Source organism: Dendrobates tinctorius, unplaced genomic scaffold (assembly GCF_039654945.1).
Source record: "Dendrobates tinctorius isolate UK_male_01 unplaced genomic scaffold, ASM3965494v1 ptg000004l, whole genome shotgun sequence".
Taxonomy (NCBI): domain Eukaryota; kingdom Metazoa; phylum Chordata; class Amphibia; order Anura; family Dendrobatidae; genus Dendrobates; species Dendrobates tinctorius.
In genome coordinates this window covers 39615987-39627677 of record NW_027361672.1, presented here as the reverse complement: position 1 = coordinate 39627677, position 11691 = coordinate 39615987, and the positions used below count along the sequence as shown (strand labels likewise).

Genomic DNA, 11691 nt, shown 5'->3' with positions numbered 1-11691 from the left:
TATTTGCCTCCTGGAGCGCAGATTTTCCTAGACTAGTTTGTGGACTCCATATAAAGAGCCCCTAAGTGATAGAAAACAGAATCCCCCTCAAGTGACCCTATTTTGGAAATTATAACCCCTTGGGAATTTTTCTACAGATGTAATGACAATTTTGACTCCTTGGGTGTTTTCCAGAAACTGGCAGCATTGGATGTTGCTGAGTAAAAATTGCAAAGTGCCATTGCCATGACCAGTACCCTGTAGTGACCAATACGTTGCAGTCACCAGTATATTATGCCCAGCCCGTACTTTTGGAGACACACACCTGTAAATTAGGCACCACTACAGAAATGCCAAACATGTGGGCGTTATATGTGGCTTAGGCACAATGGGGCTTAGAAGGGAGTGGGGCATTTGGATTTGGGAGTGGAGAATTTGGTTAATTTCTTTTGGGGGGTGAGGAGCCATTTCGCTTTTCCAGAGCCTTTGTTCTACTAGTAATGTGGAAGCCACACATTTTCATTAACAGATGACAGATCTGAGTGGAGACTTGCTTTTTTGTGGATTGAGGGGAAGGTTTCATTGGGAACATTTTACATAACGTTTGGGATCACAGTTATCCGGCACTCTACGCTGACCACTTACTTTGGGGTTTCCATCTAAATCTCTGAGGGACAGATGAAACCCCCAATGGATCCATTCACTATAGTGAGGCAGCCGAGTTACTCTGGATTCTGTCTTGCCTCTGTTCACGTTTTTTTTATTTTCAGAAGTGCACAAAACTGTGGCCAACGACACTGTTAAGCAGTCCTAAAAAGACGGACACCCCCTGATCACAAGTGCTATGGTATCCACAGTGCCTCCATCTGCCTCATTATAGGGAATTTTCTGCCGGGGTTCTGTCTGAATCACGTATGTCAGAGATTTACATGGAAACCACGGTGTAAGCGCTCAGCTCAGTGCGCAGGATAAATGTGCACCGAGCCTTACTTTGGGAGGCAGAATGAAAAAAATCAACAACATGTGAATAATTGGGTTTTATTTATTTTTTATGCCATTCCTTGTGCGGTGTAAGTCATTAGGTGACTTTATTCTTCGGGTCAGTGCGATTACAGCGATATCAGATTTATATCGGGTTTTTATGTTTGGCTGCTGTCACACATTAAAAGATGCTTTTTATTGCAAGTACTAGTTTTTGCATCACCATATTTTGAGAGCTATACATTTTTTCATATTTTGGCCGACAGGGTCATGTGAGGGCTTGTTTTTTGCGGGGCAAGCTGACATTTTTATTGGTACCATTTTTGTGCACATGACAATTTTTGATTGCTTTCTATTCTGATGTTTGGAAGACAGAATGAGCAAAAACTAGCAATTCAGTAATTGCTTTTTTATTTTTTTAAATACTGGCCCACATGTGGCAAAATTGGTAAGACAGATTTATTCTTCGGGTCAGTATGATTACAGCGATACCTCATTTTTATCTTTTTTTATGTTTTGACGCTTTTACACAATAAAAACTATTTCATGTAAAAGATTATTTTTGCATCGCTTTGTTCTGAGAGCTATAACTTTTTTTATTTTTCTGGTGATGGAGCTATATGGCAGCTTGTTTTTTGCAGGACAAGAGGACGTTTTCAGCAGTACCATTTTTATTTACATCCGCTTTTTGATTGCTTTTTATTGCGCTTTTTGTGTGTTTGGCGCTATGATGATAAATCATTGTTTTTTGCCTCATTTTTTATTTTTTTTTTACGTTGTTCACTGAAAAGGTTAACTAGTGGGACAGTTTTATAGAGCGGGTCGTTATGGATGCGTCGATACCAAATATGTGTGCTTTTATTGTTTTTTTTATTTACATAAATAAATGTATTTATTGGTAAAATATTTTTTTTCTTTATTTGGGGATTTTTTTTTTTTTAAATATTTTTACACATAATATTTTTTTTTTTTACTTTGTTACATTGTCCCAGTATGGGAAATTACTATATTACATCAAATCACTGATCTGACACTGCACTGCAGAATATCAGATCAGCGATTTGACAGGCAGGGAAGGAGGCATGGCGGCGCAGAGACAAGCCACCTTCCCTGCAGGACCCTAAAGGAACCTGCTACCATCTTGGTGCCGGGGGTCTCCATGGAGACCACCAGAACAACGCAATTGCATCGTGTTGTTCTGGTGGGAGGCAATGCTTCTCTATGCCGTTGTCACTACTGACAGTGACATCAGAGGGGTTAAATGCCTACAATCAGTGCTAGCACCGATTGTGGGCATTGCTGCAGGGTGTCAGCTGTCACATACAGCTGACACCTGCACCCGATCACCGAGGCGCTCACCGTGAGGCCGCAGCAACCGCAGCACCGTATTAGTAGTGCTCTGGGCACAATTGCACCTCCTGCAGAGCAGTACTAGTACGGCGCATGTCGCTAAGGGGTTTGTAGTTGCCAAATGCCAGAAAAATGAGAGAGAAAATGTTTTAAGGCATTTTTGTTACTGAAAAGTCTAAAGTTACATACATTTCATTAGTATTTGGTATCATTGCCCTTAAACTGAATGACTTTGGTCAAACCTTTGGGATATCCTTCCACAAGATTCTCACAATAGTTGGTCGGAATATGGGTCCATTCCTCCTTACAAAACTGGTGTAACTAATCCAGGTTTGTAGGTCAATTTGCTCGCACCTGCCCATAAATTTTCAATAGGATTGAGATCATGGCTTTGTGATGGCCACTCCAAAACAATGATTTTGTTATCCTTAAGCCACTTTGTTACCATTTTGGCAGTATGTTTCAGGTCATTGTCCATTTGGAAGATCCATTTCCGCCCAAGCTTTAATGTCCTGGCTGATGTCTTGAGATGTTGATTCAGTATTGCCACATGATCTTTTCTCTTGATGCCATCTATTTTGTGAAGTGCACCAGCCCCTCCTGCAGCAAAACAACTCCAAAACATGATACTGCCACCCCTTTATTTCACAGTTGAGATTGCGTTCTTAGGCTTGCAAGCTTCTCCCTTTTTCCTCCAAACGTAATGATGATCATTATGCCCAAAATGTACAATTTTAGTTTAATCAGACCACAGGACATGTCTCAAAAATTAAGGTCTGTGTTCCTGTGTGCATTTGCAAACATTAATCTGGCTTTTTTATGCTTCTTTTGGAGTAATTGCTTCTTCCTGACAGAGTGGCCTTTCAGTCCATGTTGATACAGTACTCGTTTCACTGTGGATATTAACACAATCTTACCAGCTTCCACCATCATCTTCACAAGGTCTTTTGCTTTTGTCTTTGTGTTGATATGCACATGTCAGACCAAAATATGTTCATCTCTGGGACACCGAACCCGTCTCCTTCCTGAGTGGTATGATGGCCGCACATTCCCATCTTGTTTGTACTTGCATATAATTGTTTGTACAGATGAACGAGGCACCTTCAGATATCTTGAAATTGTACCCAAGGATGAGCCAGACTTGTGCAAGTCCACAATTCTCTTCCTGATATCTTTGCTGATTTCTTTAGACTTTCCCATGATGCTACACAAAGAAGCAGTGTGTTTCAGGTGTGCATTAAAATACATCCACAGATGAGTCTCTAATTTGCTCAGATGTTGCCAAAAAATCAGAAGCTTCCAAACACATGACATCATTATATGGGCAGTCCAGAATTGTTTAAAGGCATAGTAATCTTAGTGTATGTAAACTTTTGACTTTGCAGTGATTAATAAAAATGCCTTAAAACATTCTTTCTCTCTCATTATTCTGGCATTTGGCAAATATTAATAATTGCGGTAATCCTAATTGACCTAAAATGGGAAAGGTTTATTCTGATTTCATGTCAGATATTGAGAAACACGTGCATATGTGTCTTTTTATATAGTGTATGCAAACTTCTTTTCAACTGTATATACAGTTGTGCTCAAAAGTTTACTTACCCCGGCAGAATTTTTACTTTCTTGACCCTTTTTTCAAAGAATATGAATGATAACACCAAAACTTTTTCTCCACTCATGGTTAGTGGTTGGGTGAAGCCATTTATTGTCAAACTACTGTGTTTTTTCTCTTTTTAAATCATAATGACAACCCAAAACATCCAAATGACCCTGATCAAAAGTTTATATACCCCATTTCCTAATACTGTGTATTGCCCCCTCTAACATCGATGACAGCTTGAAGTCTTTTGTGGTAGTTGTGGATGAGGTTCTTTGTTTTCTCAGATGGTAAAGCTGCCCACTCTTCTTGGCAAAAACCTCCAGTTCCTGTAAATTCCTGGGCTGTCTAGCATGAATTGTGCACTTGAGATCTCCCCAGAGTGGCTCAATGATATTGAGGTCAGGAGACTGAGATGACCACTCCAGAACCTTCACTTTGTTCTGCTGTAGCCAATTACAGGTCGACTTGGCCTTGTGTCTTGGATTGTTGTAATGATGGAAAGTCCAAGTACATCCTATGTGCAGCAGTATTTGCTGATTGTCCCTGTGCGCTTTTGCGCATTGTTGGCGAGTTACTTTGTGGCATTTGCGCAGTAATGGCTTTCTTCTGGCGACTCGACCATGCAGCCCATTTTTCTTCAAGTTCCTCTTTATTGTGCATCTTGAAAGAGCCACACTGCTAGTTTTCAGAGAGTCCTGTATTTTAGCTGATGTTATTTGAAGACAAAGAAGAACAAGGTGTAGATCCCATATATGTAAAATTACAATGCTTTATTAGAAAAAATATTACAATATCAAAAAATGACTAATTACATAATGTAGGGGATGGGAAAGCAAAAAAGTATATGTCACACCAGGTCTGAATGAATCTGTAAAGAGGTGGGGGAGCGGCAACTCCTGCACATAAATTGCGAAAAAGTCACATATAGAATGAGACCAGAATTTGTATTAAGAAAAGAAATGAGGAGTAAAATAACAAAAGGCAAGTGCCCAAGGCTTAGTATGAAAAACCTTATGGCTAAAACAGCCAGATAGAAAAAAGTAATCTCCCCATAAAGCTTAGAATATAAGTAGTGCCACTCTTACCCATAGTGCCTCTATTCAGAAACCCAGGACACGTAGCCCCAACGCGCGTTTCGCGTTGGCTTCCTTGGGGGGCTGTCAATCTGGCTGGCTGTTTTAGCCATAAGGTTTTTCATACTAAGCCTTGGGCACTTGCCTTTTGTTATTTTACTCCACATTTCTTTTCTTAATACAAATTCTGGTCTCATTCTATATGTGACTTTTTCGCAATTTATGTGCAGGATTTGCCGCTCCCCCACCTCTTTACATATTCATTCAGACCTGGTGTGACATATACTTTTTTGCTTTCCCATCCCCTACATTATGTAATTAGTCATTTTTGTGATATTGTAATATTTTTTCTAATAAAGCATTGTAATTTTACATATATGGGATCTACACCTTGTTCTTCTTTGTCTTCTAATATCTATGGGTGTCCCGAATGTTAGTTTTGGTCCTGTTTCGTCCCAGTATATTTGATTCTGGGATTGGGAATATGTTTACATTATGGAGTCTGTTCTAATTTGTTTCTAGCTGATGTTATTTGTGGGTTTTTTTTTGCATCCCGAACAATTTTCCAGGCAGTTGTATACAAAATTTTTGTTGGTCTACCTGACCCAGGTTTTGTTTTTACATTAAAAACAGGTAATGGATCACATCTATTGATTAGACACACAAAAGTTTAGTGCCTCTATTGGTGCAATATCGAAATGATGCATTTATGCATGATGTCATTTACACTTATAATAGCTCCAACTTATCTAGTCCTGTATCCATTTTTTACTTTAATATTCATGATATTGGGGGTTTATATTTATCGACTACCCAGCTGCTATATCAGGTCACAATTGTTGATCACTGTTTGTGCTCTCTAGTTTTCTGTCATCATGTTCTTACTGATTAGCTGTATATTGTTGTATTGATTTTCTATTATGTTTTTAATATTATAAATAAAATTTGTTATATTATTTACATATTTTTGATCATTTGCTCCTTCATAATTTGCTATTGGTTTATGAGGACATTGTTCAGCTGTAAATTATTCAAAGATGTTTCTTTTATTGCCGTAAATAAGATAATGTTACATATTATTAACCCATATCCAGATCAGCTGTAGTTACTTTTTGTCACATACAGAATTTGTCAAAATTTATTTGTTTTTCTCTCTCTTTTTAGGCTCCTTTTCCCCTATGGAGTACCACAGGAATTTTCATTAGTCTCTACTTTTAGAATGAAAGAAAAGACACCTGAAGAAGTTTGGACTCTCTGGGAGATTCAGTCAAGAAATGGAGCTGAGCAATTCAGGCTGCGACTCTATGGGGAAATGAACTCTGTAGATGTGTACAGTGCAGCTGCATCAGGGCGAGATAAAGTTACAACATTCAAGAACCTAGACAAACTATTTGATGGAAAATGGCACAAACTTTCCTTGAGCATTCGGAGAAATCAGCTTACCCTTTATGTGGATTGTCAACAAGTTGGATCATCTCCGGTCAGTCTATACGGCGCAATCAAGACGGATGGCATCAGCACTTTGGCTCGTAGAGTGAAAGATGGTGCGACAGCTAATGTGAGTAAGATGAGCAGAACATATTGAGGGCCCATCACACAAGATGTTTTGGGTAAGCATGGGGAACAAAACATAAATAATTGGTCTGTATCATTCCGTGCTTCTCATTTGAATGGCCACTGTTTGCCAGCTCCCCCATTCTTCAGATCTTCATACCATGCAAAATGACATAAATATCACTAGCATTGCTTTCCACCTACGTAGTGTTGCTTTATCAGAAAAGGTATTTACCCTGGAAGCATTTCTTGCTTCATTCACATCATCATGCAGCTACCTCGTTAGGAGAGTGCCATGGCTGTTCATATTCCAGTTTTTGTTTCTCTTAAGTCAGCACACTAGGATAGGTTCCATCATTTACCCTATGTAAGCGCTAATGCTGTAGATTGCATAGGGCTTCATTATCTGATAAGAGGCCAAATGATTATGCCACCTGTCACAGGTCTTAAACAGATTTACAATTATTAAACCTATAAAGAAAGAATATGCCTACCTTATATAGTTTAGAAACATGTAGCTTTAACATTTAAAAACATTTATAACATAGGAACTTGGAGGCCCAATCTTCCAAATATCAGCCAAGAAATGACTGGTTAAGTTTACTTTAATATTATGAATCAAAATATATCTAAAAAATGACTCCAAAATACAGCAATTAATATAGTGCTGCAGGAAGAAAAAAAATAGCTGCACAATTTGTGTTTCTGCCCAATACACGTTTCGCAGTCGCTTCAGCAGAGGTCAAATATATATATTTAGTAGAACTGGTGTAAGTTCAATAAGCAGATCCCGGTCGATTGGCCTTGTATGTACTCTGTGGCCACTGGATAGGAGCCCAGAGAGCAGCTTCCTGTCTTCTGACATAGATGAAGATGTAGCAGTGCTCAAATGCTGAGCTGTGTATAACCCCGCCCACATCACTGACTGGCAGCTTCTTGTGTACACTGTGAATTGTCAGCAAGTTGCCAATCAGCGGTGGGATGGGATTACACAGACTAGCTTGACTGGTCTGCACGTGAGACCAAGACTTCCAGTGATAATATCTTGCTAGTAAAACACTGATTGTATTGAAATAATAATATACAGCGTAGTCCCTAGAATCAAGCTCTTTTGCGCTATATTATACTGCTCTCAGATTTAATAACAAGATCCTGCTTTACTTTAAACATAGACAAAAATGCATCATGTGAGCAGGGCCTAAGAAATACATAAAAAAAACAAAAACCCCTTAACAACCAGGGGTATTTTTGGTTTTGCATTTTCATTTTTCCCTCCCCTTGTTTCCAGAGCCATAACTTTTTTCATTTTTCTGTCTATATGGCCATGTGAGGGCTTATTTTTTGCGGGACGAGTTGTACTTTTAAATGACACCATTGGTTTTACCATGTTGTGTATTCGAAAACGGGAAAAAAATTCCAAGTGCGGTGAAATTGCAAAAAAAAGTACAATCCCACACTTGTTTTTTGCTTGGCTTTTTTGCTAGGTTCACTAGATGCTAAATCTGACTTGCCATTATGATTCTCCAGGTCATTACGAGTTCATAGACACCAAACATGTCTATATCCTCTTTTATCTAAGTGGTGAAAAAAAATTCCAAAGTTTGCTAGAAAAAAAAAATGTGCGCAATTTTCTAAGACCAGTAGCGTCTTCATTTTTCATGATCTGGGGTCGGGTGAGGGCTTATTTTTTTCCGTGCCGGGCTGATGTTTTTAATTATACCACTTTTGTGCAGATACTTTCTTTTGATCGCCCGTTATTGCATTTTAATGCAATGTCTTGGTGACCAAAAAAATGTAATTCTGGCGTTTTGAATTTTTTTCTCGCTACGCCGTTTAGCGATCGGGTTAATGCTTTTTTTTTTTGATAGATCAGGCGATTCTGAACGTGGCAATACATAATGTGTATGTGGGATTTTTTTTTTACTGTTTTATTTTGATTGGGGCGAAAGGGGGGTGATTTGAACTTTTAGGTTTTTTTAATTTTTTTTATTTTTAAACATTTTTTTTTACTTTTGGCATGCTTCAATAGCCTCCATAGGCGGCTAGAAGCATGCGCAACCCGATCGGCTCTGCGACATATGGGCGATGAGCAGATCGCCCATACAGTATGTAGCAGATTTACTGCTGTGCTTTCAGCGCCGACCACCGGGTGGCGCTGAAAGCCATATGCCTGGAACAACCAGAGAGGTCTCATAGAGACCTCTGGTTGTCCAGGAAACATGGCGCCGACCCCCGATCACGTGACGGGGGTCGGCGAAGAGGTCATTTCCGGCCTGGCGGGCGGAAATACTATTTAAATGCCCGCTGTCAGCTTTGACAGCGGGATTTAACTAGTTAATAGGCGCGGGCGGACAGCGATTCTGTACGCGCCTATTGCGGGGACATGTCAGCTGTTCATAACAGCTGACATGTCCCGGCTTTGATGCGGGCTCAGCGCCGGAGCCCTCATCTTAGCAGGGGAGATGTCTGATGACGGACTGATGATTGGACATTAAGGGGTTAAATGCACAAAAAAATTGGTCAAACTAACTATTCTATAAACAAGTTTGTAGAAATGGTATACAATATTAAGAAGCCAATACTGTCTAGAGCCAAAATAATTAACGCAATTATAATTTTTGCATCTTATTGTAGATTGACATACAGCAACTGGACATTTCTGCAGATGCGGCAAGGGCAGAGGAAGCTACATGTTGTGAATTAACTGGAATAGTAAGTCTATCGAGTCAACTTGTAGTAGTTTTACTATGGTTTATAAATTATTGACAAATTATTTAAATTAATTCTGATACAAACATTATAAACAATATGAACTGCAATTTCTACAAATATTTTCTTTTTAACTGTATGCTCCATTAATTTACAAAAATTTTACAGCAGAAAATAATAAAAACATAAATGTCACCAATAGCTTAGAATAAAAGTTCAGGTCAAAAGACATAGACATAAATATGTAGCTAGTGTGGTGGTCATTGAAAAAGCTTGGTTTCTTTTTACTTATGAATAAAGATAAAAGGCTGAGTTTGTCCACAGTGTATTTGTACTTTCAATTAGGGATGATTGGACCCGTGGAAGTCCAGGTTTGGACGAACTTGAGAAAAAAGTTTGGTTCAGGTAGCAGAAATTGACCCAAATTTGAGTGCAGCCCTGAACCCCATATATGTCAATGAGGACTTTGGTGCTGTAAAATGGTCGGAGTAAGGGCTAGTGGGCTGCAAAAAAAAATGGTGTTAGAGCAGGATAATTGCCCTGCAAATAAATATGGATAGGAAAATGACTTAAAATAGCACAGAATTAAAAAAAAAATTAAGAATAATAATCTCCAATGAGGTGGAGGTCCAAATGGAGAAGTGCCTTGAGTGTGTATTTTACTATACGTGTTAATAAATAAATGAAAAACGACTTTTTTTTTATAACCAGCCAAGGGAAAGCAGACAGCTTATTATTCTTGGAAGGGGCCAATATCCATAAAGGTTCCCAGCCTATTAATATCAGCTCACAGCTGTCTTTTTAGCAATTACTTTGTTATAAAAAAGTGGGGATCCCTCAAAAAAATGTTGAGTCCCACCTATTTTTAATTACCAGCAAAAACTAAACAGACAGCTGTGGGCTGATTTTAATTGGCTGGGAAGGGGTGATGGATATTTTCCCCCTCCCAGACTAATGACACCAGCTCTCAGTCACCCGAGAAATGGCACATCCATTAGATGCGCCAATTCTGGTGCTTAGCCTCGGCTCTTCCCACTTGCCCCGATATGTTGACTGCTGTAGCAAGTGGTGATGTAATTAAAAATATCACAGCTGGTGGTTCTCATGGTAAGCTCTGTGTGAGCCAGCCTGTGAATTGCACTAAACTTACTGTAAGGTCACCTCAGTTCAAAGCAGCTGGTTCTTTGTTTACCCAGCGCCCCTACTGCACTGATTAATGACCGCAAGTCTGGCACTCATCAGTCTGGCACTAGAACTACAGTGAGATCACATCATAAAGGTCACACCTTAAAGGTTACCTGAGTTCACAGCCACCAGGACTCCCAGCAGCTGTGAGGCCCAGAAACCTTAAGGTAGCCTTTAATGGAGACTTTAAGTTAACTGGAGTTTCCAGCTGTGGTCACATCATTGCTGTGAGCCAGCAACATGAGATTGAGACTGCTGAAGTTACTTGCTGTCATTTCTCACGGGCTTAAGGTCATTGCCTGTGAGAAATGACCTTGACTAACCTCTGCAGTCTCATTCTTGTGGTCATGGGCTATTACATTACTGACATGATCACCAGTGAGAAAATAGGAGGACGATGTGGGACCAAGTTGTATGTCGTTGGATCTGTGGAAATTTTTAATTAATAAATAGGTAAACTATGGAATGTGTGGGGGAGTCTTTATTCAAATAAAATGAATGGGTCTTCATTACTAACCTATGGTTTTGATGTCAGCTGACATTGCAAAGCTGACATCAACCCCAAAAACAATTACCCCACTTGCCAATGCACCAGGGGAAGGAGGAAGAGCCAAGACTAAGCATCAGAATTGGTTCATCTAATGGATGCTACATTTCTGGGGTGGCTGAGGGCTGCCATTGTTAGGCTGGTATGGGGCCAATATCCCTTCTCAGCCTGTTAATATCAACCCACAGCTGTCTGCTTTAGGAGGATCACGCATTATTTTTTTTGGGTCCCACTATTATTAATAACCAGCTAAGGCAAATCAGACAGCTATGGGCTGATACTAATAGGCTGGGAAGCTGCATGGATATTGGCCCTTCCCAGTCTAAAAATCCCAGCTCACAGCTGTTTTCTCTCTGCTGGTTTTAATAATGAAAAGGACCAGCACATTATTTTTTTTTATTATTTATTTATTTTTACTGTCGGGCCGGGTCACATGTTGTGCCTGCTAATCACAGGTATACCATCACTTGACATGGCTGTGATGGAGCTAGACGTGCCCACAGCTTTAAAGGTTAACTGCACTGCAGCCTTTCATCAAGCTTTATTATACTTCCGGACATACAGTAAGTAGTCCGTGTTCAGGTTCTGGTACCGGACACTAGAAGTCCGGAACGAACTTTGACCTTTCCAGTTTGGGTTCACGCAAACCTGCTTACAATCTGTTTGCTATGTTTTTCTCTATTTTTTTAAGATATTTATTTTATTTGTTTATT

General features: G+C 39.5%; 1 protein-coding gene across 1 annotated transcript in view; it reads left to right on the top strand.

Annotated features, from left to right (window-relative positions):
• Window positions 1-4404: 4404 nt before the first annotated feature.
• The window catches only part of LOC141083415 (uncharacterized), a 71880-nt gene continuing 64593 nt past the window's right edge, over window positions 4405-11691 (top strand). Inside the window, exons 1-3 of the mRNA XM_073567662.1 lie at window positions 4405-4502; window positions 6148-6541; window positions 9172-9249. Of these exons, the coding sequence (XP_073423763.1) occupies window positions 4405-4502; window positions 6148-6541; window positions 9172-9249 (570 nt within the window). The remainder of the gene's footprint in view (window positions 4503-6147; window positions 6542-9171; window positions 9250-11691) is intronic.